This window comes from Papio anubis, chromosome 1 (genome assembly GCF_008728515.1).
Source record: "Papio anubis isolate 15944 chromosome 1, Panubis1.0, whole genome shotgun sequence".
In the NCBI taxonomy this organism is placed as follows: Eukaryota; Metazoa; Chordata; class Mammalia; order Primates; family Cercopithecidae; genus Papio; species Papio anubis.
Window position 1 is genome coordinate 51,072,075 of NC_044976.1, and position 27,976 is coordinate 51,100,050.

Consider the following 27,976-nt stretch of genomic DNA (forward strand, 5'->3'; position numbering starts at 1 on the left):
AAGCGATCCTTACACATCAGCCTCCTGAGTAGCTGGGACTACAAGCACATACTACCGTGACCCGCTAATTCTTTTCTTTGTTTTTAGGGATGGGATTGCACTTTGTTGCCCAGGCTGGTAAGTTGATTTTATTATATTTACTTATTTTTTTGAGATAGAGTCTCACTCTGTCGCCCAGGCTGCAGTGCAGTGGCGCAATCTTGGCTCACTGCAACCTCCGCCTCTGGGGTTCAGGCAATTCTCCTGCCTCAGCCTCCCAAGTAGCTGGGATTTACAGGCACCCGCCACCATGCCCAGCTAATTTTTGTATTTTTAGTAGAGACGGAGTTTCACCATGTTGGCCAGGCTGGTCTCAAACTCCTGACCTCAGGTGATCCACCTGCCTCTGCCTCCCAATGTGCTGGGATTATAGGCATGAGTCACCATGCCCAGCCAGTAAATTGATTTTAAAAGAAAAGAAAAAAAAAAAAAACTCAAAAAAGTATCATTGTTTGAAATAGTAATAAAAAATTGGAAGAAACCGGCCAGGCGCTGTGGCTCACGCCTGTAATCCCAGCACTTTGGGAGGCCGAGGTGGGCAGATCACGAGGTCAGGAGATCGAGACCATCCTGGCCAACATGGTGAAACCCGTTGGTTTCTACTAAAAATACAAAAATTAGCTGGGCATGGTGGTGGGCGCCTGTAATCCCAGTTACTCAGGAGGCTGAGGCAGGAGAATGACTTGAACCCGGGAAGCAGAGTTTGCAGTGAGCTGAGATCGCACCACTGCACTCCAGCCTGGTGACAGAGCAAGACTCTGTCTCAAAATTAAAAAAAAAAAAAAAAAAAAAAATGGAAGAAACCTAAATGTCCAAGAGAATGGATAATAAATAACCACATATTCAATAACTGGAGAACGATATAGCACAATGAATAAGCTAAATAGAGTGTACACATCAGTATAGATAAAGCTCGCAAACAGAAGACTGAGTGAAAAAGCAGGTTCCAAGAGAATGCATGCAGCATGATGCTATTTATTTAAAATTTAATTACATGCAAAGCAATTCCACACATTGCTCAAAGATCCATGCATATGTGAGCATAAATAAGAATATGGGAATAATAAATACCAAATTCAGGAGTGCAGTACCTCTTGTGGAGGAGGGAGGAGTATGCAAGGGACTTCAAACTGGATCAATCAATTTTTTTTACATTTTATTTTATTTATTTTTTATTTTTTAAGTTGTTTCTTTCAGAGCAGGGCTAACTCCCAAGCAGTGAACCCAGAGTCAGCCAATTTTTTTATTTTGTAAACTACGTGGGTGGTCCCTGTATTATTCTTCATGTCGCTTTTTGTGTGCCTGAAAGATTGCCTAGTAAAACAGACAGCAAACCAACGAAGACCTAAACGGAAAGCATGGCCACAAAGAGTGAGGAAGAGCCTGGCTGGTATGTGGGCCACTGGTTTGTCCCTGGATTTGCTGTCCAACCATGTAGGTCGCTTCTCTCCAATCAAGACACAAAAGCCTCATTCTGGAAGAAAAGAGAAGCATCCTTCCTGACCAGGCACTCAGAGGGATTTGATGCACGTCGCATGCTTTCTTTGCTTCTCCAGCTGCAGAAGCTGATACTGCAAGCTGGTACCAGATCCTGGCTGGGGGAAAGCTCCGTGGACATGTTCAGGCTCTCAGGCCAGTGCAGCCAGGGCGGAGGGGAAGAGGAGGGGCTGCTCTCGCTCTGCCGGGGCCAGAGGCCAGGGACCCGCCATGGACCACACACACAGCTAGGGTACTAGTTCTGCCTGGGCCATTGGTTGCCATGTGACACTAGCAGAACCAGCTCTTCCAGCCAGGGGTTGTCCCCAGGATTGTGGTCACTGGGCTGTGCAGCAGACCACAGCGAGGGGACATTTCTTTACCGACCCTCCCTGAGGGAACTCGGCTCCCGGAGCAAAAGCTGCCAAGGTCGTCTTGAGGGCACTGTTTTGTGTATCCTGCAGAAGGGGGTCCTGTTAAGGCTGGCCCAGCACCAGACTTTAGGATCCTCCATCTGGAGTAATCTTAGCTAGTGCCCTATATGCAGAGAGGGAAAGTGACCGTGACCAGCCTAAGCTCATAAAGAAGGTGACTGGAATTTCTGACTTGTAGATCCCTGAGCAAGTTACTTAACCTCTCTGGGTCTCAGTTTTCCTACCCATAAAGTGGGCACATAATTGTGTGCATGGGGGCAGGGTTTGGGGGTGTATGATAGATATTTCTGTGTGGTGAAATTATGGGTGATTTTTATTTTTCCTTTTGGTTTATCTTTATTTTCTAATTTGTGGTTTTATAATGAATATGCATTTTGTTATTTTTTCTTATTATTATTATTTTTTTTTAGAGACAGGGTGTCACCTCACTCTGTCACTCAAGCTGGAGTGCAATGGCACCATCATAGCTCACTGCTGCCTCAAACTCCTGGGCTCAGGTGATCCTCCTGCCTCAGCCTCCCAGGTAGCTAGGACTACAGGTGCATGCCACCATGCCCAGGCTGATTTTAAACTCCTAGGCTCAAGCAATCCTCCTGCCACAGACTCCCAAAGTGCTGGGATTACAGGCATGAACTGCTGCACCTGGACTATCTTTAATTTTTCTTAATGGAGAGAGTAATACTACACATAGTTGGTATAAAGATTAAAAGAGATAATGAAAAGCACAGAGCACAATTTCCCATTCACAGTGTGTTCTCCATAAATATTTCTCCCTGCCCATGCTTCCCTCCTATGCGTTTTTTCCCTTCTGGAGTTGGGGAGTCTGGCCCCAGGCCTCATTTGGGAAGGGAGGAGGAGGCGGTACAGGACTCTGATCAGTTACTGGCTACGTGGCTGTGGGTAAATTATTTAACCTCCCTCTCAGTTACCTTGTCTGCAAAATGGGAAGACTAACACCTACCTCAAAGGAAGTTCTTAAGGACTACATGACATACAGGATGGGTATTGCCTGGCACATCATAGGTCTGTAATAAGTGTCTGCAGGAGAACAGAATGAAGGAACACAATGCATACAATGAGGGAAAAAGCATTAAAGTAGGAACCAGACCACAGAAATGAAAGGATGTTCACATAGAGTCCACGGAGCCCAAGGAGCCTCTGAATAGAGTGCGGAAGGTTCATAATTTACATGGGAAAAATCACATCCTTGGTATGCATTACCTCCAACTGAAATTCAGTATTTTCTTTCATCATGCATATTGGCAAGAAAACCCACGATAGTATTAGTAGTACTTGTGACTTTGTCACCAATAGAAATCACAGATATTTTCATATTGCATTACAGCAGAGACATATTGAAATACTAGTTATTTTCATTCACCACTTCAAAAGTATAGTAATTAATAGACTCATCTCTAGATCTTACTGACACTTTTTAAAAACTAGGACTAAATCATGATTCAATATAATTGGTATCCCTTGTAACTCTAAATAATTTTTTTTTCTAGTCAAAAGCATTATTTGTGGCCTGGTGTGGTGGCTCACACCTGTAATCCCAGCACTTTGGGAGGCTGAGGTGGGCAGATCACTTGAGGTCAGGCGTTTGAGACCAGCCTGGGCAACATGGTGAAACCCTGTTTCTACTGAAAATACAAAAATTAGCCAGGCGTGGTGATGCGTGCCTGTAATCCTCGCTGCTTGGGAGGCTGAGGCAGGAGAATCACTTGAACCTGGGAGGTGGAGGTTGCAGTGAGCCGAGATTGTGCCACTGCACTCCAGCCTGGGTGACAAAATGAGACTCCATCTCAAAACAAAAAACAAAAAACAAAAACAAAAAAAAAACCCATTATTCTGAATAGGGGTTCACAGGCTTCATCAGACTGCCAAGGGGTACATGTGAGACAGCCATGGGTATCAGCCCTGCCTGGGCCATTGATCGCTGTGTGGCATTGGACTTGTTATTTCAGGCACATTCACCCCTGCTTGGCTCACCCCAGAGGACTGTTGGGAGGAACAAATTACTTCTTGGCTGGGAGAGGGTTTTGGAAATTGTTGGAGGCTTCCTAGTTTTGCCAAAAGCCAGGGCAGAGTGCTTTCTTCCTCCCAGCTGATCTCCAGGCCTCCAGGAAGCCACTCCCTCCCAGAGCATTCCTCCCCTGTACTCTCCATCTGATAAATAAAGAGGCTGAAGTGCACCCTCATTAGTGTAGGCTCTCCAGCTCCCAGTCTGTACAGACCCACAGCTCAGGGGAGGAATGTTCTGGAGGATAATAACAGTTCCCTCCAGCCTTCATATTTGACCTTACAGTGACTCTTGAGGACATTACCTCCCTCAAAGCCCTCCCCTGCTTCCTCAGACGGTGCCCCTCTGTGTTCAGGTCCTTGCATCTCCCTTTTTACCGCCCCGTGCTGTGATCGTCCGTCAGTCTGACTCCTCCATCAGACTGTGTTTCTCAACAGCAGGCCCAGATCTGATCCCTCTCAGGGGCCCTAGGGCCCAGGTCAGGGGAGCGGCACAATCAGCATCTGAGGAGCTGGCCTGGGTGAGGACAAGGAATCCGAAGCTCAGAGAGAAACAGCAGGGAAGGGGTAGAGCTGGGCTGGAGCCCAGATTTCCTGATACCCATGGCCCGTTCCGCACACGTCCAAAGCAAGCGCGAAGGAATCGGGGGTGCCCAAGGCAACACAGTAACTATTTCCTACCCTACCCACTGCTGTGAATTTTGTAGAGCTAAGGCACTGAAGGTGCTGTATGAAGCCTTTCCAGGTGGTGTAAGGCAACAGGGTACACGGGGGAAGCCAAGGCACTGAGAGCCCCTTCAGTCTATGGTTCTCTGATGCTAGTGAAAATACTGCCCTTGTTCTCTGGAAGTAATTTTTCAAAATGGACAGGTCTGCTGGCTTTGCTGGTCAGGGTGGGGAAGGAGGTTACCATCTGGGCCCGTCCACACCCATATTCGGCCCCTTGTCCCAGGCCAGTGGCAGGCAGTATGAACAGAAGAGTGTGGACATTGTCCGTGCACGAGCTAGCTCTCAGCGAAAGAGACTAGCGGGGACTCCAGAAGACGAGGACATCTAAAAGCCCGCTGGAAAAGAGGCACCATGAAAGCCGCAGAAAGCGCAAGGACTTCCTACTAGGCCGCCCCTGGTTAAAATCTCATGGGCTTAGGGACTCCTAAGCTTCTCTCTGGCCCTCAGCTCTCACCTATAACACGGCTGCGAACATCCCCCGGGCCCCTGGGTTGTTGCGGAAGTTGGGTGAGGTTGTGTTCATTCTCCTCACTGACCCCGCCGTGTGGTCGCCGGCTGGTGTCTTGTCTGTCTGCCCCAGCCCCGAATGCCCCAAGACTCCCGGCGCCGGCTGGGTGCAGCTGAGGCGCCCGCGCCCTGGCCTCGAATTCCCGCCCCGCCACTCTGGCCGCGTCGTGCTGTCGTCGCGCACCCAGCGCCCTCGTGCAGGCAGTAGGAGAGCAGTGGGGCGGGGGCGGGAAGCGCAGGCAGAGCCGGGTGAGCACGAGGCTCCCGGCCCAGCTCCCCGCGTCCGCTCCGGCTCCCGCCGCGTTCCCGCCGCCGTCACTCCCGCCGCCCGCCGCCGCCGCCCGCCTCGCCCGCGCCTCCCCTCCGCGCGGGCTGCGCACCTGGCCGCCGCTCGGTCCTCGGGGCCCTGCGCTGCTGTCTCTGTCTCTGTGTCGGCTTCTCTCGGCCCCTCAGTCTCTCCGTCTCTGCGTTCTCAGGCTCAGCTCCCTCTCGCTCGGTCCCTCGCTTCCCCGCCGGGCTCTCGCCGGCCGTCTGGTGGCCCGAGGTGGCGGCGGGCTGGGCGCGGGACGCAATGAGCGGCGCCTGCACGAGCTACGTGAGCGCAGAGCAGGAGGTGGTGCGCGGCTTCAGCTGCCCGCGGCCGGGGGGCGAGGCGGCTGCTGTCTTCTGCTGCGGCTTCCGCGACCACAAGTACTGCTGCGACGACCCGCACAGCTTCTTCCCCTACGAGCACAGCTACATGTGGTGGCTCAGGTACCGGCCCTGGCCCTCACCCTACCTTGATCCCCACTCCAGTCTCAGCTCCTCACCCCAGCCTCAGCCCTCATCCGAGTGCCCACCTGAACAACATCAGCAGCAATCTCCAGCCCTTACCGTCCTCATGCCCACATCATCAACCCTACTACCCCCTGAAACCCCATCTCAGCTGGATTTCCTCATCCTGACCCCAACCATTATTTAGACCCATGCTCGGACCTCCCCCTCCTCTAACCCAAAACAATCCTCACTCTATCCCCACCCCAAACTTCGATCCATCACCACCCTCATCCCAATCCCAAATCACATATCAAGCCTCCCCCTAATAGCAACTTCCATCTTCAAACATTCACAGGCAGCCCTAACTCCACCCCAATCATCATCCACCAAAGTGCCCTTCCTAATATCAACACCAGCCTTATCCCTGACTTTCCACACTCCCCAGTACTGATCCTAGACCTTATTCTATCACCATCCCCAACCTCCTCTTCTGTCCTGCCTGCAATCCCACCTCAGCTCTTCTCCCACATCCTGACTCCAAATATTATTAATATCTAGATCTACATCCAAACCTTAGCCTCCAGCCTTAACCCTTGCCTGGTGCTACACCCCAACCCCAGCCTCAGCCCAGCGTCAACCCTTGGTTCCCTTTTGTATTTAGTCATTCTTTCGGGCACTCTTTACTGAGCACTTAGTGTGTGCCAAGCCCTGTGGTGAGTGCTGGGGATGTACCTCATCCTCAAGCTAAGGCAGAAGACTCGGGAGGCAGAGCTGCCTCCAAGTTCATCACGAGACAATGGCATAGTGCAGAAGCTAGCTCAGGCCATATTTGAAGTGTTGAATCTCCACCCATAGGACCTCAGTTTCCCCATTTGTTCAGGGAAGGGGTTACATTGCTGGAACCTAAGTGTTGGGTTGAGAGGGTAATAGGTCTCAATCCCTCTGCGTCTCCAAAGGCCTCACCTGGAGAATGGAACTTGATCCTCAGAATACTTTGGGAAACAGACATCAGCAAAAATCTAGTGGGCCATCTCAGTAGTTAGCGATTTTCCTGTTCCTGGAGGTGTATGAGCAGAGGCTGCTGCCCTCTGGGTGGGAAAGGACAGCATCCTATGCCACCAAAACTTCTCAAGTCTCTGGCTTTTCATCTATCAAATGGGCAGCAGGATGATCTATCATTGCCCTGATTTCTGACTAAGGCAGTGGTGAGGGTCAAATGACATAACAGAGATGAAATCAACTTGACATATGCCAATGACAATTACAAATATTATTGCTTTTTCTAGGTGACTCGATCCACAATTCTAAATGATTTTCAGATGGCCAGGTTATCAGATCCTACACATTTGTGCTATCTATAACCCAGGGAATTATATTAATGTATTTTCTGTTCATCCGTATATTCATTCATTCATTCATTCATTCATTCTAGCCTTTACTTTGTGCCAGGCACTTTGCAAGGCATTGGAGACACAAAAATCAATTATTCCCTGCCCCTGAGGAACTCACAGTTTATTTAGAGATACAACGGTAATCACTTGACAAGTTCATTTTGCTTGCTGCCCAGAAAAACCAATGCACTGAGAACAACAGGTTTTGCAGCAAAGAAAGAGTTTAATAATCACAGGGCCAACCAAGTGGCAAAGTAGGACATAATTCTCAAATCCACACCCTCATTCCCCACCCCCCACCCCACCAGAGAATTCAGAGACTATAGTTTTTCAAGCATTGGTGGCAGACAGGGCTAGGGAATAGGGAATGCTAAATGGTTGGATTAAGGATAAAATTGTGGGGGATCAAAGCTACCTTCTTGTGCTGAGTCAGTTGCTGGGTAGGGGGGCTCACAAAACCAGTTGAGCCAGTTTCCAGTATAGTCCAGGTGGCACCAACTGGTCTATCAAAATGCAAGGTCTGAAAGATACCTCAAACACCAGTTTTAGGTTTTACAACTCCTCCTATAGGAGGAGTTGAGGAGATTACAAATCATGTGACCTCCAGCTACGCAACTCCTGAGCCAACAATTCTAACCTTGTGGTTAATTTGTTAGTTTAACAAAGGCAGTTGCAGTCCCTGAGCAAGAAGGGTGTTAGTTTTAGGAAGGGGCTGTTATCATCTTTGGTTTAGGGTTAAACTATAAACTAAATTCCTCTTACAGTTAACTTGGCCTGTGCCCAGGAATTAAGAAAGACAGCTGGAAAGTTAGACGCAAGATGGAGTCAGCTATGTCAGATTTCTCTCACTGTGATAATTTTTCTGTATCAGATTTCTCTCACTGTGATAATACTCGCAAGGGCACTTTCACAGCATTCACCTAAAGTGAAACAATGAAGTTTTGTTGAAGGCCCACTGTGTAGTTAGCATTGAGCTAGGTGTTGAAATAAGACGGTACTGACCTCCCTTGTAAGTACAGAGACAGTGTGGAGCTTTGGGGCTGGTCAGAACCTGTCACTTATTATCTAGGTGGATTGGAAAAGTTATTTAACTTTCTGGTATTTTCTCTCAACTTTAAAATGGTGATAGAGATATTTGTGATGGAATTGTTGTAAGAACTAAGAGAAATAACGCACATGAAAGTGACCAGTGCATATAGCAGGTGCTCAATAAAAGAGTTCCCTTTCCTTGGTTCATAGGTGTGGGAAGTGAAATTCAGTGTGGAAGTGAATTGTCCGAGATCTCCTAGCAATATCGTAGCAGACTGAGATTTAAAGAACATTGCCTAAGACTCTCCAAAGGTTAGATGCTCTCACGCATTCACAACCCTGGCACTTCTCCTCATTTTACACAAGAGAAAACTTGAGAGAGGTTGTTACTATCTGGGAGTGTCCCAGTGAGAGGCAGTGGCAGAGCTGGGTTGAAAACTCAGGCCTGTCTCATCCCAAGCCCTGGCTTGTCCTGTCTACTACTGTCTGAATCTCTCTTATAACCTGATCCACTCAGATGATCTGAAAAATACTCACTGACCCTCTAGTGTCTTCTGGGCACTGTGCTGGCCCCTGGGGACACAGAGGTGAGTAATTCTCTCAGCACCCAGCCAGGACTCCTTCCCTCTTCCACTAGCCTCTTCCCTCTGCAGCTCTTGTGCCTTGTGGTCCCTTCCGTTGCCCTGGAAACTCTGACGTGGCATGCTTTAGTGGCTCAGACAATGCTCTCGTTGGGGTTTGGATGGGCTGATCTCTGAGGTCGCATCCCATGTCAGTGTGTTCCCATTCTGTGACCCCAAGTGGCTAAAAGGCTCTAGGGTGACTCTTCCTGGACTCAGACATAATGTGATTCATAAATACCACAGACAATTGCAAAGTGCAGGAGAGGAACTGAAAGTCCTCAGGATGTCTAGGACATCAACGTGCTCTGAACCTTGAAATAACTCTTCCGGCATGCTCCTAACAGAGCATATTGCAGGGTGGAGACCTTGTTTTGCTGTAAATTCCATTTGTCTCTTTTCATGAAAGCCAGTCCTTAAAAACATCAAAATCTCCAGGTAAGCACTGTTTCCTGGGAGAGACAGTGCTCAAGGAGAATTGCTATCTTTAAAATTGTGCCTCAGGATGTGAAGACACCCTGTGCAGAAGCAGTTGGTGCTGTCACACTGTCTGGTCCACTTGCCAAACACCCTCCTCCATCACTAGTTCTGTTTTTTTACCAGGGTGTGAGCCAGAAGACAGCAGCCTTGCCGGAAGGCAGAGTTTGTGGTCAGACCGTGTCTACAGCACCTCATTTCATCCTTCCCACCACCTGGTGAGATAGAAACGTTTATAAATGAAGGAAATGAAGGTCAGAGTGGTAAAGTGATTTTTCAGTTGGCAGAACCAGGATTTGAACTTAGAACTACCTGACTCCAAAGCCCTTGGTTGTTAGGCTGTCCCTCCAATTCTTTCTTAGGAGTCATAGTGGGTTTTGATCTTTCAGAGTCAGAACAGTGAAATCCTCGAAGGCCCAAGGCTCTCTAATCCAATTTCCTACCCAGGGTAGGAATCTCTAACTTCATTGAAAGATGTAACTCATTCATGTGTCCTGCACAAGCTTCTCCCATGACAGGGACTCATCCCCGCTTGAGGCAGTACATTCACCATGGGATGACTCTGATCATTTGAAGTTCATCTCATGCTAAGCACAGATTTTCCTTCTTTGGAGCCTACCCTGTTGTTCCCAACCCTGTCCTTGGAGTTTGGTTCCTCTGTCACCAGGACAGATCAGCAGAGACAGTGTCTGCCCCCTGACTGACCTCCCATCTGGGACGTATCAGCCCAGAGTCATGGAAGAGGATGGACAAGAAGGCTGGAGAAAGAATGGTAGACGGGGACAAACAAAACTCTCCCCCTCACTCCTCAAAGGGCCTCTCTTAGAGGCCCCTTTCCATCCAGGTACCCAGCGTTGTCCCACACACGGGTCCCAAGCAAAGCACAAGTCTCCCAGATAACAGGCCTATGAACAGTAAGTGTATCTCAAATGAGAAAACAACGTTTAATTAAAGTAAAGAACTGAAAAGCTCTACATACTCAATGTAAAAAATATGAAAAGCACAAGAGAAACAAAAAGAGAAAGAAGTCATGAGTAATCCAGTGTCTAAGCTTGGATTCACCAGAAGACTCTGAGATGAGGATTTGATGGCAAGTAGTTTACGTGGAAAGTGATCCCAAAAATCACTGATAGAGGATGAGAAAGTGAGACAGGGAGGGGAAGAAGCCAACAATGGTGTATTACCAAGCAAATTACACCAGAGGTAACTGGAGCTTAAACTCTGCCAGCCAGTGTAGAATGTACTCCTCAGGGTTATCCCACCTGATGGCCAGGAAGCTGGATATTTAGCTAACAATTTCTGTCAGTCATTGGTCATGGGCTGGTGGGGTAAGGATAGCATTGATTATCCTGTACTATTGACTTGCCAATATGTCCACGGAGCCTGTTCTGGGCCCAAGAAACCCCTCAAACAAAGAGATAACAGCTGTTGGCAATAGAAACTTTGGACAGGATAGCCAAGGCGGGCAGATTGCTTGAGCCTAGGAGTTGGACACAACCTTGGGCAACATGGTGAAACCCGGTTTATACAAAGAAATATCAAAATTAGCTCAGTGTCGTGGCATATGTCTGTAGTCCCAGCTACTCGACAGGCTGAGGCAGGAGGATCACTTGAGCCCGGAAGGTTGAGGTTGCAGTGAGCCATGATGGTGCCACTGTACTCCAGCCTGGGTGACAGAGTGAGATCCTGTCTCAGAAAAAAAAAAAAAAAAAAAGAAGGAAACTTTGGCCAGAATATCAGAGTATTCCACACTGATAAGATCCAAGGGGCCCCAGACAGGACATCCACATCCTGAACTGCCCAGAGACAGCCTGTTAGTTGGTGTATCTCCATCAACCTTGATTGTGTACATGTGTATAGTTAAGTATATATGTATACTTATTTAGTTAAATTGGGGTTATGCCATGTAATTAGTAGTATGTCTTGCTCTTTTCAATGAATATTATCAATAAGTTCATAAAAATTTATCCCTTATCTTAGATATTAAGATCTAGGCCAGGCGCGGTGGCTTACGCCTGTAATCCCAGCACTTTGGGAGGCCGAGGCAGGTGGATCACGAGGTCAGGAGATCGAGACCATCCTGGCTAATACGGTGAAACCCTGTCTCTGCTAAAAATACAAAAAATTAGCCAGGTGTGGTGACGGACACCTGTAGTCCCAGCTACTCAGGAGTCTGAGGCAGGAGAATGGCGTGAACCCGGGAGGCAGAGCTTACAGTGAGCCGAGATTGTGCCACTGCACTCCAGCCTGGGCGACAGAGTGAGACTCCATCTCAAAAAAAAAAGAAAAAAAGAAAAAATCTAAAAGATCTGAAAACATTTTTGGCTTTTTTGAGACAGAGTCTTGCATCTTGCTCTGTCACCCAGGCTGGAGTGCAGTGGCACCATCATGTCTCACTGCAGCCTCCACCTCCTGGGCTCCAGCTACCCTCTCTCCTCAGCCTCCTGAGTAGCTGAGACTACAGGCATATGGTCACCATGACAGGCTAATTTTTGTATTTTTTGTAGAGATGCGGTTTCACCATGTTGCCTGGGCTGGTCTTGAGTTCCTGGGCTCAAGTGCTCCACCCGCCTCGTTCTCCCAAAGTGCTGGGATTACAGGTATGAGCCACAGTGCCCTGCCTGAAAACATCTATATCATTAATAAGGTCTCTATATATGCTATACTGTTCCATTGCAGAGAGTCCAATAATTTATTTAGATGGGAAGGCAGACTCTTCAAAGCTCTCAGGTGTTTTGGTTGAGTGAAATTAGCCATCAACTAACAGGGAGCGAAATCCTGCAGAAGTGGCAAGGGCAGGAGTCTGGGGCCAGAGTCAGGGAAGAAGATAGGCAGGAGAGCTAGAGAAGAAAGGGTAGGCAAAGTCAAAGCCTGATGCCACCTATGCCTTCTCATTAGGAGAGTGCATAGTAGATACCAAACTGTATTTACCAACTGCCTACCACAGGCCAGGGCCTAGACAATGAGAGGATAAGGCTGATTAAACATGGTTTTGGCCGGACACGGTGGCTCATGCCTGTAATTCCAGCTCTTTGGGAGGTTGAAGGCGGGGGAATCACTTGAGGTCTATAATCCTGCCTACTGGGGAGGCTGAGGCAGGAGAATCAAGACTCCGTCTCAAAAAAAAAAGAAAAAAAGAAAAGAAAAAAAAAAAAGAAATACATATTTGGTCTCTGCCTCTGGTTCCTGAGTTGAAGCTCCTAAAGCCCTTGTAGATAGAGAGGCTAGGAGCATCATTCGTTCTAAAATTTGATCTCTGAACCCCCAGTTCCTGACACAGAGCTCCTAAATTCCTTGTAATTTCCTGGGTGATAACAGCATCTTTTGTTCTAATGAGATGACTCACGGTGGGCTCCTGGAGAGCCTCAGGATGGGGGCTGGTTGCCAGGGAAACCAACCATGTGATTAGAGCACTGAAACTTACAGCCCCACCTCACTCCAACCTCCAGGGAGGGGAGAGGGCCCAGAGGTTGAGTTGATCACCAATAAAATCCCAAAGACAGGGTTTAGAGAACTTCTGGATTGCTGAACACGTGGAGGTCCCTGAAGGGTTGTGTGATTGGAGACCACATGGAAGCTCCACGCCCCTCCCCTATACCTTGCCTTATGTATCTCTTCCATCTGGCCATTCATCTGCATCCTTTGTAATATCCTTCTTCCTAATCAACCGGTAAACGTAAGTGTTTTTCTGAGTTCAGTGAGCTGTCCTAGCAAATTAATCAAACCCAAGGAAGGGGCCATGGGCACGCTGATTTATAGCTGGTGGGTCAGAAATATAGGTGACAACCTACTACTTGCAATTGGTATGGGAGGGCAGGAGGGAGTCTTGTGGGACTGAGGCCGTAACCTGTGGGAGCTGACACTATTTGCCTAGAGATGGTGCCAGAATTGAATCAAATTATAGGACACCCAGCTGGTGTCTGCTGGAGAATTGCTTGATGTGTGGGGGAAAACCCCCCATACATCTGGTGTCAGAACTGTTGTGTTGAGTGTTGTGGGAGGAAAAAACGAAGCTGTTTCTTCCTTCAGACCAGGTGACCAAGGCCTGATCTGGGGCAGAGGCAGTGAGGTTAGAGGGTGAGGGACCAGCAGTGGAGAGGTATTTGAGACATGGAGTTGACACTGACGTGGTGAGCAGAACCATGGAGGTTGGGTCAGAAGTTACCTGAGGCTTGGCTGGGCACGGTTGGCTCATGCCTGTGATTCCAACATTTTGGGAGGTTGAGGTGAGAGGATTGCTTGAGGCCAGAAGTTTGAGATCAGCCTGGACAATGCAGAAAACCTGGTCTCTATTTAAAAAAAAAAAAGGGGGGGGGCAGGAGACAGGGGGACGGTGGGACAGGGTGCCAGGTGTGGTGGCTCATGCCTGTAATCCCAGCACTTTGGGAGGCAAAAGTGGGTAGATTGCTTGAGCTCAAGTGCCTGGGCAACATTGCAAAACCCCATCTCTTAAAAAAATACAAAAGCATTAGCTGGGTGTGGTGGCACACACCTGTGGTCCCAGCCATTCAGGAGGCTGAGGTGGGAGGACTGCTTGAGCCCAGGAGGTTGAGGATGCAGTGAGCCAAGATGGCAACACTGCAGTTCAATCTGGGTAACAGAGCAAAGACCTTGTCTTAAAACAAAAAGAAAAGAAATTACCTAAACCTGGAAGGACAGCTGGCTTTTAACTAAGGCCTACTATATGTGTCTTGATTCTTAAGAAACAGCAGTATGGGGGGTCCCCTAGGACCATCTCCAGCTCCCTGGGGTGGGAGCAGGTGAGGAAAGTAGGGAGGGAAGGAGATGGTGCTGCTGAGCGGGGTCAGGTATGAGTCCTTGGTGGTGAGTCCTTTGCGTATAGTTGGTGCACTTTCTTTCCCACGCTAAAGCATAGAAAGCTTGTTTAAGATAAGTAGGGACAAAACAAAAGTCAAAGCTGATTCCTACAACACAACACTACTTTTTTTTTTTTGAGACATAGTCTTGCTCTGTCACCCAGGCTGGAGTGCAGTGGCACGATCTCGGCTCACTGCAACCTCCGCCTCCCGAGTTCTAGTGCCTCAGTTCTAGTGCCTCAGCCTCCCGAGTAGCTGAGATTACAGATTACAGGAGCCACCACCACGTCCGGCTAATCTTTGTATTTTTAGTATTTAGACCATGTTGGCCAGGCTGGTCTTGAATTCCTGACCCTAAGTGATCCGCCCGCCTCGGCCTCCCTAAGTGCTGGGATTATAGGCATGAGCCACTGTGCCTGACCTAAATTTTTAAAAAAATATTTTTATTCTGTACATTTTCTTCCCAGCAGACTCATTCTAGCCTAGCTACAACATTTTTATAACATCTGCCTCCCAAGTCCCTTCCTGACTCTCAGCTCCCATGTGGTCTTCTCTCCCCAGCATTGGCGCTCTCGTGGGCCTGTCTGTAGCAGCAATGGTCCTTCTCACGTTCATTGTTACCGCCTGTCTGCTCTGCTACCTGTTCATCAGCTCTAAGCCCCACACAAAGTTGGACCTGGGCTTGAGCTTACAGACAGCAGGTAAGGAAGTTGCCAGGTGATGTCCTTGTATTCAGTAAACTAGCACCTTTTCAGTGGGGAGAAATGTAGAAATGATGTTTGGAACATTTGCCTCATGACTATTCCTGGAATATGCAGAAGCAGCAGCACATTTTTCAGGAGATTCATGATCTAAACATTTCCATCCCAGACTCTTCATGTTTACAGTGTTTGTCAAAATAATTTAATGTAGACAACACTCCATTTGTCACACAAAGGTTAATCCATGTTGTGGATTTTCTAAGATGATGTTTTAATGTTAGCCTTGGGGAATGCAAACTGATTTTAATATGAACTCAAACAAAATATAATTAATTGTTAAAATTTGCTGCTTCCAAACTCATAATTTATCAGAAACGAAATACAAGCGCTTTTATTGTGTGTATGTGTTTTTTTTAAATAATCTGATGTTCCAGACTACGCATTTCTTCATTAGTATAGGTTATCAAGAGCCTCTAAGGGGCCCAGAAAAAAAAGTGTTTCTTTTTCACAAGCCTTTTTTGCACACATTTTGACAACTTCCTGAAAGGTATTGTGAAAGATACAAGTCTCGGCCAGGTGCGGTGGCTCACGCCTGTAATCTCAGTACTTTGGGAGGTCAAGGCGGGCGGATCACAAGGTCAGGAGTTCAAGACCAGGCTGACCAACATGGCGAAACCCTGTCTCTACTAAAAATACAAAAATTAGCCAGGCATGGTGGTGCGCACCTGTAATCCCAGCTACTCAGGAGGCTGAGGCAGGAGAATCGCTCGAACTTGGGAGGCGGAGGTTGCAGTGAGCCGAGATCGCACCACTGCACTCCAGCCTGGGTGACAGAGCAAGATTGCTTCTCAAAAAAAAAAAAAAAAAAAAAAAAAAGACGAAGGAAGGGTGACAGGAGGCATCGGGGAGGTAGTAGTAGCCAAGTCTCAGAGAAAGAGAGGGCTGAATGCCATCATTTGTAAACACGAACTTTCCAAGTTAACAATAAAAATACAACAAGCAACAGCACAAGAATCCTTCTCAGATCCTGATGACTGTGAATAATCCAGCTGTGTCTGAGCAGCGAAAAGCAGGAGGGGTCACTTTTGAGGGTGGAAGGATTCAGCTGGCTCCCCTTGGAGTGAGAAAGACCTGAGAGGCAGTGGCAGGGGAAGAGAAAAACCTCTGCATGTAGACCCAGCCTGGTGAAGACCAGAGACAGTTGAGGCTTCAACGTTTTTTGTGTTGTTTGAGACAAGGTCTCACTCTAGTCGCCCAGGCTGGAATGCAGTGGCATGATCATGGCTCACTGTAGCCTTGCACTCCTGGACTCAGGTGATTCTCCCACCTCAGCCCTCTGAATAGCAGAACTACAGGCGTGCAGCACCACACCTGGCTAATTTTTTGTGTTTTTAGTAGAGATGGGGTTTCGCCACCCTGCTTAGGCTGGTCTTGAACTCCTGGCCTCAAGCAATTCACCTACCTTGGCCTCCCAAAGTGCTGGGATTACAGGTGTGAGCCACTGCACACAGCTGGTTTCACCTTTTATAGAGAATAATTATAAAGGTTAATGAAAGACAGAAAGACTATATGGGAGATATGGCATGTATGTGGATAGAAAGGCTCAATATCATAGAAATGCCAATTCTTCCTAAACTAACCTATATATAAAAATAAATTAAAATATTTCATGGAATTTGTCAAATTAATTCTAAAGTTAATCTAGAGGCATACAGGTGGAAGAGTGAACAACACAATTTTGGAAAACAAAGAAGAGGAGGGATTTGCTCTATCAGGCAACAGGACATTTTTAAAAATATAGGATTTCTGTTTTAAAATACAAGTTTTGTGATATTGGCACAGAAATTGACAAATAGAATTGGGCAATGCAGTGGTTTTAAAATGAGTACAAATTTGCTCCCCCAGGACAATTGGCAATGTCTGTAAACATTTTTGGTTGTCACAATCGGGGAAGGGATACCATTGATATCTATTGGCAGAGGCCAAGGATGCTGTTTAACAGCCTGTAATAAAGAGGACAGTACCTTGCAACAAAGAATTATCTGGCCCAAAATGTCAATAGTACCAGTTGAGAAACTCTAGAGTAGAGAATAGAGTACTAAAGTTGAAAAACCTAGACTAGAAAGAGTCCAGAAACAGACTAATTAAAATATAGGAATTTGCATAAAATGTACAATTTTCTAAAAAATAAAGGAAAAGATTAGCAAATGTCCCTACGTCAAGTACAAATAATATGACACTGTATGTGAAGTTAAAAAAAAAGTGATGGACTGCAAAGATATTATATTACACATTAAATATCTACGCACGCACACACACGCACATACACATACACAATTAGTCCTCATTATTCTCCAATTCTGTATTTGCAAATTTGCCTACTTGCTAAAATTTACTTGTAACATCAACATCAATACTCAAGGCAATTCTGAGGTCATTTGTAAATGTGTGCACGCACAGAGTAGCAAAAAATTTGATTTACACATGTATCTTAGGTGATAGTGAATAAGGTATGCTCTGCCTTCTCTTTGCAGCTCTCATGGTATAAGCAAGTGTCCTTTTCTCAGTCTATTTAGTGCCATGATTTTTGCATTTTTGTTATTTTTAATTGGTGATTTCACTGTTTTGTTTTGGTTTATTTTTATTTTTTGAGATGGAGTCTTGATCTGTCACCCGGGCTGGAGTACAGTGGTGCGATCTCAGCTCACTGCAACCTCTGTCTCCCGAGTTCAAGCAATTCTCCTGCCTCCGCCTCCCAAGTAGCTGGGACTACAGGCACGCACAACCATGTCCAGTTAATTTTTATTGTATTTTTAGTAGAGACAGAGTTTCACTATGTTGGCCAGGCTGGTCTTGAATTCCTGAACTCAGGTGATCTGCCCGCCTCGGCCTCCCAAAGTGCTCACAGGTGTAAGCCACTATGCCCAGCCTGTTTTTGATGTTTTAGAGACATGAATTTTAGCTTATAGTGCTGTTGGCCATGAGTTCAATGTTAATGAATCAATAACATATTAAATAAGGTCACTTGAAACAGAAACACACATAGAAAAACAAAGTTACATATTGATCAGTTGACAAAAATGTGACCAGAGGCTCACAGGAACCTAACCTCGTATTTCCCCTAGGAGCAATAATTCAGTATTTGTTAATTTAGTGTTTGCTGTGACTTTATAGAACATAACTACCGTGAATAATGAGAATCAACTGTATATAAAACAAGGCAGGATTGATACAAGTACACCTTAAAAGATGAGAAAAATTTACTTCGTTAAAAAAGAAATACAAATGCCCAATGCACATGAAAAGATGCTCAACATTACTAATAATCAGGGGAATGCAATTCAAAAATGATACATCCAGGCCAGGCACTGTGACTCACACCTATAATCTCAGCACTTAGGGAGGTGGAGGCGGGCAGATCACTTGAGGTCAGGAGTTCGAGACCAGCCTAGCCAACATGGTAAAACCTGTCTCTACAAAAAATACAAAAATTAGCCATGCGTAGTGGCGTACACCTGTAGATCCAGCTACTTGGGGAGCTGCAGTGGAAGGATTGCTTGAGCCCAGAAGGTGGAGGTTGCAGTGAGCCAAGATCGGCCACTGCACTCTAGCCTGGGCGACAGATCAAGACCCTGTCTCAAAAAAAAAAAAAAAAAAAAAACATCCTTATTAAAAAAAAAAAAAAATTACATTGGCAAAAGCCCAAAAATGTATCATATTAAAAGTGAGAAGTTTGGAAGGTTGGGGTGGGGGAAGCAGATACTCTCATATACTACTGGTAAGAGTATACATTGGTACAACCACTTTATAGAGAATTTTGGTACTATCTATTTAAATAATATATCTAATATATCACATATAATTATATATTATATATTTATATATAATTATATATAATATATTTCATTATTATATAATTAATTATCAATATGTTATTATCAACATTATATAATTGTTAGTTTTATATATATACCCTGTTACTCAGTAATTCTACTTCTAATTAGCTGCCTTAAAGAAATAGTTGCATTAGAAGAGGACAGACATCTTGAGAACCTGTCACATTGGAAACTAAATGTCCATAGGTAGAGGAATGGATCATAAACTGTGGTATAATAGAATAATGAAATAGTGATACCATAGGTAAAAGGAATGAACTAGCTCTAAATGTACCATATTATTTGCTTTTTATGGTAACTGGGTAGGGTATAGATCATGTTATTACTTTCATTTTACAGATGAGGAAACTGAGATCCAAAGTCACTGAATGAGTGACAGAGCCAACTCTCCCCTTCACCCTCCTTCCTCTCCTTATCCCTGTTGCTGTGAAAAGGGCATCCCTACAATGTGCCAGACACTGAAATTTCACATGCACCATCTCCTCTAATCTTTCCAGCTATCCCAGTGAGGTAGGTCTCATTATAACCCATCTTACAGATGCAAAAATCAGGTCTCAGAGAGCTTAGATAATTTGCACAAGGGGTCATACATAGCTTGTGATTGTGGAGCTGGAAATCAAACATGTCTTTCTGCCTCCAAAGTCCTGCTCTTTCCATCCTCCTAGAGCAGGACTGTGGGATGTTCTGGCTTGTGCTCTGTGCTCCTAGGCTCACCCCACCCTACCCATCCCCTAGGTCCTACTTTTCTGGCTCAAGGGGAGTACAGTTCATCCCTCGGCCCTGTGAATGGAAACCATCCTCCTGCTTTTCACTGCTCAGCCACCAGCTGGATTATTCAGTCACGAGGATTTGAGACAGCATGTCCTCTTGCTTTTTGCTTCTTATTTTTAAGAAGAAAAGTGCATTGCCTGACCTTTTACTAAATAACAGCTTTAGGCTCTCTCTGCCTTTTGCTCAAACTCAGCTCTTAGTTCCTCCCCTTCTTCTTCATTAAGTGTTGTCCTCTCCTTCCCTCTGCACCCAGAGCAGCAACCCAGGAGCCTCCTTCTGCATCTGAGACGGTTATAGGCCCACTATCTTACATTCATCAGAGCTTTACTGTTGACAGACTTTCATTTCTGTTTGCTCTTTTGTGCTTCAATAGGACATGGAGAGAGGCCTTTACCCCCATTGTATAGCAGAGGAAACCAAGGCTCAGCCAAGGGAGATGAACTAAGTCCACACAGCCAATGAGCATGTGTCACGGCAATGTCAACCCAGATCTCCCAGACTCTAAAGCCTATGATCACTGCACTGTCCCTTGGGGTCCTTATCTCTGAGTATGGAGGCAGGGGTGGGGTGGGGAGTGCCTTGGCAAGAGCAGAGTGTAAATGGAAAAGCAGTTTCTGAAACAGGCTTCTTTCCCTGCCCAGGCATTCTGTACTCTGTCCCATCACCCCCACACCCATCCCATCCCCAAACTTGGGATGGCCATGAAGACCATAACTTTCTTATTCTGGTACTTTGTGAGGAACTGGCTAGATCAGAAAAGTGACTGAGTTCCTACTGTTGAGCTGGGCACTGTGCTAAGGACTTCAAACACATCATCCCCTTCAACCTGCTCAACTACTCTGCCTGGTGATTATTATCAACTCCCATTTTGCAGATGAGGTCAGTGAGGTTAGTGTAGAGGTGATATCTAGGTACCTTTAATAAGATACTAAAACACTGGGGGGAAAATTAAAGAGTACAATTCTTATCCTCTTCTGAAAGGTGTTGGTGAAGAGGTTGTTAGTCAGCCATTCTCATCAACTAGAACTCAAAGGCTCCTAAAAATAAAGTCTGATGCTCTCACTGTATAGATGGGGCAGCTGAGGCCCAGAGAGAGGCAGTTATGTGCCTAAGGTCACCCAGCCAATTGGTGGCCAAGCCTTTGCCTCCCAGCCAGAGACCTTTCCCTGCAGCAGCTGTCCCTATACTACAGAATGACTTTCATCAGCCCCTCCCACCTTCCACAGAAGGCTCAGTCACATCACCTCACAGCCCACTGCTTTTTAATTAACCATACTTGAGAGGTAACACCGAGGAACCAAACGTGCCTCAGTCAGTGATGAGTTTGTTTTGACTCATCTCCAAACAGGGGGAGAACCTGAGAACTCCTTTCCAAGCTGGTCACCACAGGCTAGGCCCATGTTCAGGGTTGAGAACCCCAGGTAATGGGGGACTGGCCACAGAGGTCCTTGGAGAAAGGAGAAAAGGCACAGCGCTGAGCAGAGATGCCAGAAAGCCTGGCTCTAATCTTGGCCTTGCTGCTCTTAGTGTGTGGCCTTAAGCAAGTCATTTTTCTCTCAACCTCAATTTACTCTAAAATGTGTACCATCATTCCTACTAAGAAAGTTGTTGCAAAAACTAGAAATGGTGCTTACTGGTATTTAATTAGTCTCAAACACATAGCAGGCTTTTTACCAATTAGTAGTTCTCATTTTAATTATTATTAGGTGCTTCAATTTTTACATGTTCGTAATCTCAAACATATCATTTTCTTTTTTAAAAAACCTTTTTTTTTTTTTTTTTGAGATGGAATATCCCTCTGTTACCCAGGCTGGAGTACAGTGGTGTGATCTTGGCTCACTGCAACCTTCACCTCCTGGGTTCAAGCAATTCTCCTGCCTCAGCCTCTCATGTAGCTGGGATTACAGGCACCTGCCACCACACCTGGCTAATTTTTGTATTTTTAATAGAAACGGGGTTTCACGGTGTTAGCCAGGCTGGTCTCGAACTCCTGACCCCAGGTGATCCACCCGAATCAGCCTCCCAAAGTGCTGGAATTACAGGTGTGAGCCACTACACCTGGCCTAACCTTTTTTTTTTTTTTTAATAGCTTCCCGCATAAGCCAAAAATGTGATGTAATTGCTACAAAAAAAAAAAAAAAAAAAAAAAGTGAGTGGAAACTCAGGTCACATTAACAGAGTAGAAGGTCTGGAAGCAAAGGAGTGATGATCTATTTTAACTTTCAGTTGGATAGAACTCAGCAGCCATCACATCTCAGAAATAACTTTTTATTGTCTATTCTGTAGGTTCCCAACTTTGTTTTTCAATTTCCTGAGGGTCCCCAAACACAGCAGTGGGAATTTTTGAGCAATCTCCAATATGGCAAAGGTTTTTTTTTTGTTTTTTTTTTAGACAGAGTCTCGCTCTGTCACCCAGGCTGAAGTGCAGTGGCGTGATCTCGGCTCACTGCAACCTCCACCTCCTGGGTTCAGGCAGTTCTCTGCCTCAGTCTCCCGAGTAGCTGGGATTAAAGGCACCTGCCACCACGCCTGGCTAATACTTGTATTTTTAGTAGAGATGGGGTTTCACCATCTTGGCCAGAGGCTGGTCTTGAACTCCTAACCTCATGATCCACCTGCCTTGGCCTCCCAAAGTGCTGGGATTTACAGGTGTGAGCCACTGCGCCCGGCCAAACAATTTTTTTTTTTGAGACGGAGTCTTGCCCTCTTGCCCAGGCTGGAGTGCAATGGCGCCATCTTGGCTCACTGCAACCTCTGGCTCCCAGGTTCAAGCAATTCTCCTGCCTCAGCCTCCCGAGTAGCTGGGATTGCAGGCGCGCGCACCACTGCACCTGGCTACAACATTGCAAAGGCTTTACGGGGACCAAGTTTCTTCTCTTTGAGCTAGAATTATATCAGTTCCAGGGGGTAATTAACATAGGTGCTCTCCTGCTGATCAGAGCTCTTTGATTAATACAGAATGGAAAAAATTAGTACTTAATAAATGCAGTCTATTATGTAGACAGAATCCTTCAGAACTTGGAGTTCAAAGGGAAAGAAGTAGAAAAATTAGGCCAGTTGTATTTTCTACACCATTTTATGAAGTAGTAACAGATCCAGAGAGGTGAAGGGTTTGGCACAAAGTAGCGCAATGATTTAATACCAGAATGAGGACTTGAGCCAAGGTCTTGTAACTCCTGGAAGCCCAAGGGATTCCCCAGAGCCCTGGCTGGCCAGCTGCTCAGAGCCCCATAATTTGAGATGGACTTTGACCAATCAGGTGATCAGAGGCAGGTGACTACCTCAGATCTGGGAACCAGGTCATGTGAGGATTAGGTAAAGAGCTGCGGATAGTTGGCCTTGAACAGAGGCGACTCCGGGCTCACAGCCTAGGGCCTCCGATCTCTGCAAGGTTGTTCTGGGACAAGAGGATCAGACATTTTTATGAGGATCGAGAGAACAGAGCTGAAATCAGTGGGGAAAGCCACAGGGAGACGGATGTTGAGTCAATAAAGGTAGAACTTATTTAGAGTATACCTGAAACACTGCAGAGAGCAACTCCATCACTCTTGGCCATATTTCACTCACAAATTTGTAATCCTTGGGTTTGTTTTGTCTTGTTTTTTAAAAAAGCACCTCTATCCATGGAAGGTAATCAGGAAAAGGCTAAATATGGGATTCAGCTAAGGGGATTCTTGTATTGAAGAGAAGGTTGAAGTAAATCCCTATACCAGTTGGAATGCCTTAAAATAAAGCTTAAATAACAAAGAATCACCCCTATAAAACATGCACAAAATAACCTGTTAGAACTAGGTGTGTTTGGGCCAGGCACAGTGGCTCACACCTGTAATCCCAGCACTTTGGGAGGCCAAGGTGGACGGATCATGAAGTCAGTAGATCAAGACCATCCTGGCTAACATGGTGAAACCCCATATCTACTAAAAATACAACAAAATTAGCCGGGCGTGGTGGCGGGTGCCTGTAATCCCAGCTACTCGGGAGGCTGAGGCAGGAGAACGGCATGAACCCCGGAGGCGGAGCTTGCCGTAAGCGGAGATTGTGCCACTGCACTCTAGCCTGGGCGACAGAGCGAGACTCCATATAAAAAAAAAAAAAGAACTAAGTGTGTTTAGCAAGGTTACAGTAAAGTCAAAACCAAGCATCAATTGTATTTATATATACTACTAACAAAAAATTAGAAACCCAAACTAAAAACACAATAATACCATTTACAGTTACTCCAAAATAAATGAAATACTTAGGTAAAATTTAACAAAACATGTGCAGGGTCTGTATGTTAAAAACTACAATATCCCAGCACTTTGGGAGGCCAAGACTGGAGGATCACTTGAGCCCAGGAGTTTGAGACCATTCTGGGCAATATGACGAGACTCCTGTCTCTACAAAAAAAAAAAAAAAAAAAAAAGCAGGTCATGGTGGCGTGTGCCTGTACTCCCAGCTACTGGAAGGCTGAGATGGGAGGGTCGCTTGAGCCCAGGAGGCGGAGGCTGCAGTGAACCAAGATCACACCACTGCACTCCAGTCTGGGTGACAGAGCAAGACTCTGTCTCAAAAAAAGAGAAAGCTACAAAATGCTTAGCTAGGCATGATGGCATGTGGCTGAGGTGGGAGGATCCCTTGAGCCCAAAAGTTCAAGGCTCACTTGTAAGCTATGATCATGTCACTGTACTCCAACCTGAGCAACAGACGGAGACCCCTGTCTCTAAAAATAACCAACCATACAAAAAACTACAAAATGCTGATGAAGGAAATCAAAGAACACCTAAAATGGAGAGATACACTATGTTCATGAATTGCAAAACTCAACATAGTAAACATAAAAATTGCAACCCGCCCTTTTTTTTGAGACAGGGCCTTGCTCTGTTACCCAGGCTGGAGTGCAGTGGCATAATCTAGCCTCAACTTCCTGGGCTTAAGTGACCCTCCCACCTCAGCCTCCCAAGGAGCTCAATGGAAAAGAATTCACAGAAAAATAAACAGAAAATTAGGCCAGTCATATTTTCTATTCCATTTTATGAAGTAGTAACTGAGATCCAGAGAACAGAAGGGTTTGGCACAAAGTAGCACAATGTTTAATACCAGAATGAGGACTTGAGCCAAGGTCTTGTAACTTCTGGAAGCCCCTAGGGTTCCCCTGAGGCTTGGCTGGCAGCTGCTCAGACCCCCATAATTGGAGAGGGACCACCACACCCTGTTAATTTTTTATTTTTGTAGAGATGGGTTCTTGCCATGTTGTCCAGGCTGGTCTTGAACTCCTGGGCTCAAATAATTCTCCCTTCTTGGCTTTTCAAAGTACAGGGATTACAGGTGTGAGCTACTGTGCCTGGCCAAAATGGCAGCTTTTTTTGTTTGTTCGTTTAATAGATAAGCTAATTCTCAAATTTATATAGAGAGAGACAAAGGAACTAGAATACCTAAAGTAATACTGAAAAAGAATAATAAAGTTGGAGGAAATCACACTACCCAATTTTAAGACTTATTGTATAACAACAATGATAAACAGTAATGAGATTAGTGTGGTATTGGATGAGGGAAGGACACATGCATAGATCAAAATATGGTCCAGAAGTAGACTGACGTCATAAGGTTGTCCAACAGATTTTTGACAAAGGTGCAAAACCAATTCGACTGGGGAAGAATAATCTTTTCAATAAATGGTGTTAAAACAACTAAACTTCCATAAGTAAAAAATAAACCTTTACCTAGATCCCACACCTTGTACAAAACTTATCTCAAAAAAGATCTAAATGTAAACCAAAAAACTCTGTAACACTTTTAGAACAAAACAGGGAGAAATCTTCATGATCTGCGGTTATGCAAATAATTCTTAAACAAGACATCAAAAGCACAATACATTTTTAAAAAGATAAACCAGTATTTATCAAAGTTCAAAATTTTGATGCTGTGAAAGATCCTGTTAAGAGGATGAAAAGGCAAGCCTCAGACTGGAGAATATATTCACATATTTGACAAAGGACTTTTATCCAAAATATATAAGGATTGGTTGGGTGTGGTGGCTCACACCTGTAATCCCAGCACTTTGGGAGGCCCAGGTGGGCGGATCACTTGAGGTCAGGAGTTCGAGACCAGCCTGGCTGACATGGTGAAACCCCGTCTCTACTAAAAATACAAGAAGAATTAGCCAGGTCTTGTAGCACAAGCCTGTAATCCCAGCTACTCAGGAGGCTGAGGCAGGAGATTCGCTTGAACCCAGGAAATGAATGTTGTGGTGAGGTGAGATCATGCCACTGCACTCCAGCCTAGATGACAGAGTGATACGTCTCAATAAATGAATAAATAAATAAATAAAACAAAATATATAAAGAACACCCTAAATTCAACATTAAGAAAACAAACGATCCCATTAGAAAATGAGCGGAAGACTTGAACAGACACTTCATTAAAGAGGAACAGAGAACAATCTATGTTTTAAAATGTCCAGGCATAGTAGCTCAGGCCTGTAACCCCAGCAACTTGGGAAACCAAGGCAGGAGAATAGCTTGAGCCCAGGAGTTCAAGACCAGCCTGGCCATCCTGGCGAACCCGGTGAAAACAAAAAAAAAAAAAGTTGGGTATGGTGCTACACACCTGTAGACCCAGCTACTCAGGAGGCTGAGGTGGGAAGATCACTTGAGCCCAGGAGGCCAAGGCTGTAGTGCGCCATGTTCTAACCACTGCACTCCAGTCTTGGCAACATAGCAAGACCCTATCTCAAAATAAAAGTTTTTTTTAAAAGGGCATATAGGTGGCAAATAAGCACCTGAAAATATGTTCAACTTCATTAGTCATTAAGGAAGTGCAGATTAAAGCCACAATGAGATGCCATCTCAAGGAGCACAGGTAATGGAAAGAGATTGAAAGCTTTCAGAAAGAACAGTATGTAGATCACTTAGTACGTAGATTTCTAAGATCACTTGATCTTAGAAAGATCTTAGATCTCTCTGGCTACAGCATGGAGGACGTGATGGAGGGGCCCCCACTGCAGGCTGTTCCAGGGGTCTGGGCAGAAGAAGATGAAAGCCTGACCTAAGGTGGTAGCCTTGAGGATGGAGAGAAATGGGTGGATACTGCAGATGGCTATTAGGTGGAACCAGCAGGACCTGGCTTTGTGAAAGGGCTGAGATAGAAGGTGTGAGAGATGACTCGAATTTTTGGCTTGAACACTTGATACAATTTTATCTAGAAAGATAGAAATGTTCAATTGTGTCAAATGCTCCTGATTAAAAAAAGAAAAAGGAAAAAAGAATCAGAGTCCTATAACTGGTAAAGTAAAATTTAAAATAAATAAATAATGTTAAATATTTCTGATAAGTCAAGGGAGATGAGGATTTAGAAGTGACCATGGGTTTAGTGACAAATAGTTTGAAGGTGTATAGTAGGGGCAGAACCAAGCAAGTTGCAGCTGAACAAGTTGTGAACGGAAGGTAGAGAATAATAAGGCCAAGTGGACTTCCTTTCAAGCTTTGATTTAAGAGGAAGAGAGAAGATAAGTCACTTGACAAAGAGAAGCATGGAATCTATTCTCAAAGCGAGAACAATCTATGTTTATAAAATGTCCAGCACTCCTCTCCATACTAGCTGTGTGGTAATCCTGTGTTGTCATCTATAAAATGGATTTCTAATAGTACCTACCTCATAGGGTTATGGTGAAGGTCAAGTCTTCATAGCTCTTAACGATTGTTTCTTGTCTGTTTCCTCCACCAAACTACAAGTTCTTGAGCAACACTGACAGCTGTCAGTGCATGATGTGGTGTATTGTTAATAAATACACGTTAAACAAATGATGCTTCTAAGGCTCTGACCACAATGCACTGCCCCAAGGTAAGCACCAGAGAAGTCAGCTGGGGGGTGTGATCCTGATGGGGAAGAAGAGAGCCCTACACCCTCAGTTTGCTATTTTCCAGGCCCTGAAGAGGTTTCTCCTGACTGCCAAGGTGTGAACACAGGCATGGCGGCAGAAGTGCCAAGAGTGAGCCCTCTCCGGCAGAGTTACCCCTGCTTGAACCCACAGCTGGAGAGCAATGAGGGGCAGGTTGTGAACTCCAAACGCCTCCTCCATCGTTGCTTCATGGCCACAGTGACCACCAGTGACATTCCAGGCAGCCCTGAGGAAGCCTCTGTACCCAACCCTGACCCACGTGGACCAGTCCCATAAACATTCAATAAATGTCTCCACACCATCCCCTTCTGGAGTCTCTTCAGTGAAAGGTGGGAGTGGGAAGGGACTTTAGAGCCTAGCAGGATAAATGAGGGCTTTTCCTAGCAAAGATACCCAGCCCTGCTGTGGACCCTGCCATACTGCTCTGCTTGG

At 45.6% G+C, this 27,976-nt stretch overlaps 2 protein-coding genes across 2 annotated transcripts in view; one reads left to right on the top strand and one right to left on the bottom strand.

Annotated features, from left to right (window-relative positions):
- The window catches only part of TUT4 (terminal uridylyl transferase 4), a 215,133-nt gene extending 209,451 nt beyond the window's left edge, over positions 1-5,682 (bottom strand). The window contains exon 1 of the mRNA XM_031668776.1: positions 5,588-5,682. The gene's annotated coding sequence lies outside the window, so the exon portion shown is untranslated. The remainder of the gene's footprint in view (positions 1-5,587) is intronic.
- Positions 5,193-27,846, top strand: SHISAL2A (shisa like 2A). The gene is made up of 3 exons (XM_003891892.3): positions 5,193-5,960; positions 14,859-14,998; positions 27,570-27,846. The coding sequence occupies exons 1-3, from the start codon at positions 5,779-5,781 to the stop codon at positions 27,818-27,820; spliced, it is 573 nt and encodes a 190-aa protein (XP_003891941.1). The 5' UTR covers positions 5,193-5,778; the 3' UTR covers positions 27,821-27,846.
- Positions 27,847-27,976: the final 130 nt, after the last annotated feature.

What these genes read in the sequence shown, in the direction of transcription:
- SHISAL2A (XM_003891892.3), top strand. Translation starts at nt 5,779, where the DNA reads ATGAGCGGCGCCTGCACGAGCTACGTGAGCGCAGAGCAGGAGGTGGTG. An exon ending in AGCTACATGTGGTGGCTCAG is followed by an intron (nt 5,961 to 14,858) that starts GTACCGGCCCTG and finishes TTCTCTCCCCAG; the next exon opens with CATTGGCGCTCTCGTGGGCC. An exon ending in CTTGAGCTTACAGACAGCAG is followed by an intron (nt 14,999 to 27,569) that starts GTAAGGAAGTTG and finishes GCTATTTTCCAG; the next exon opens with GCCCTGAAGAGGTTTCTCCT.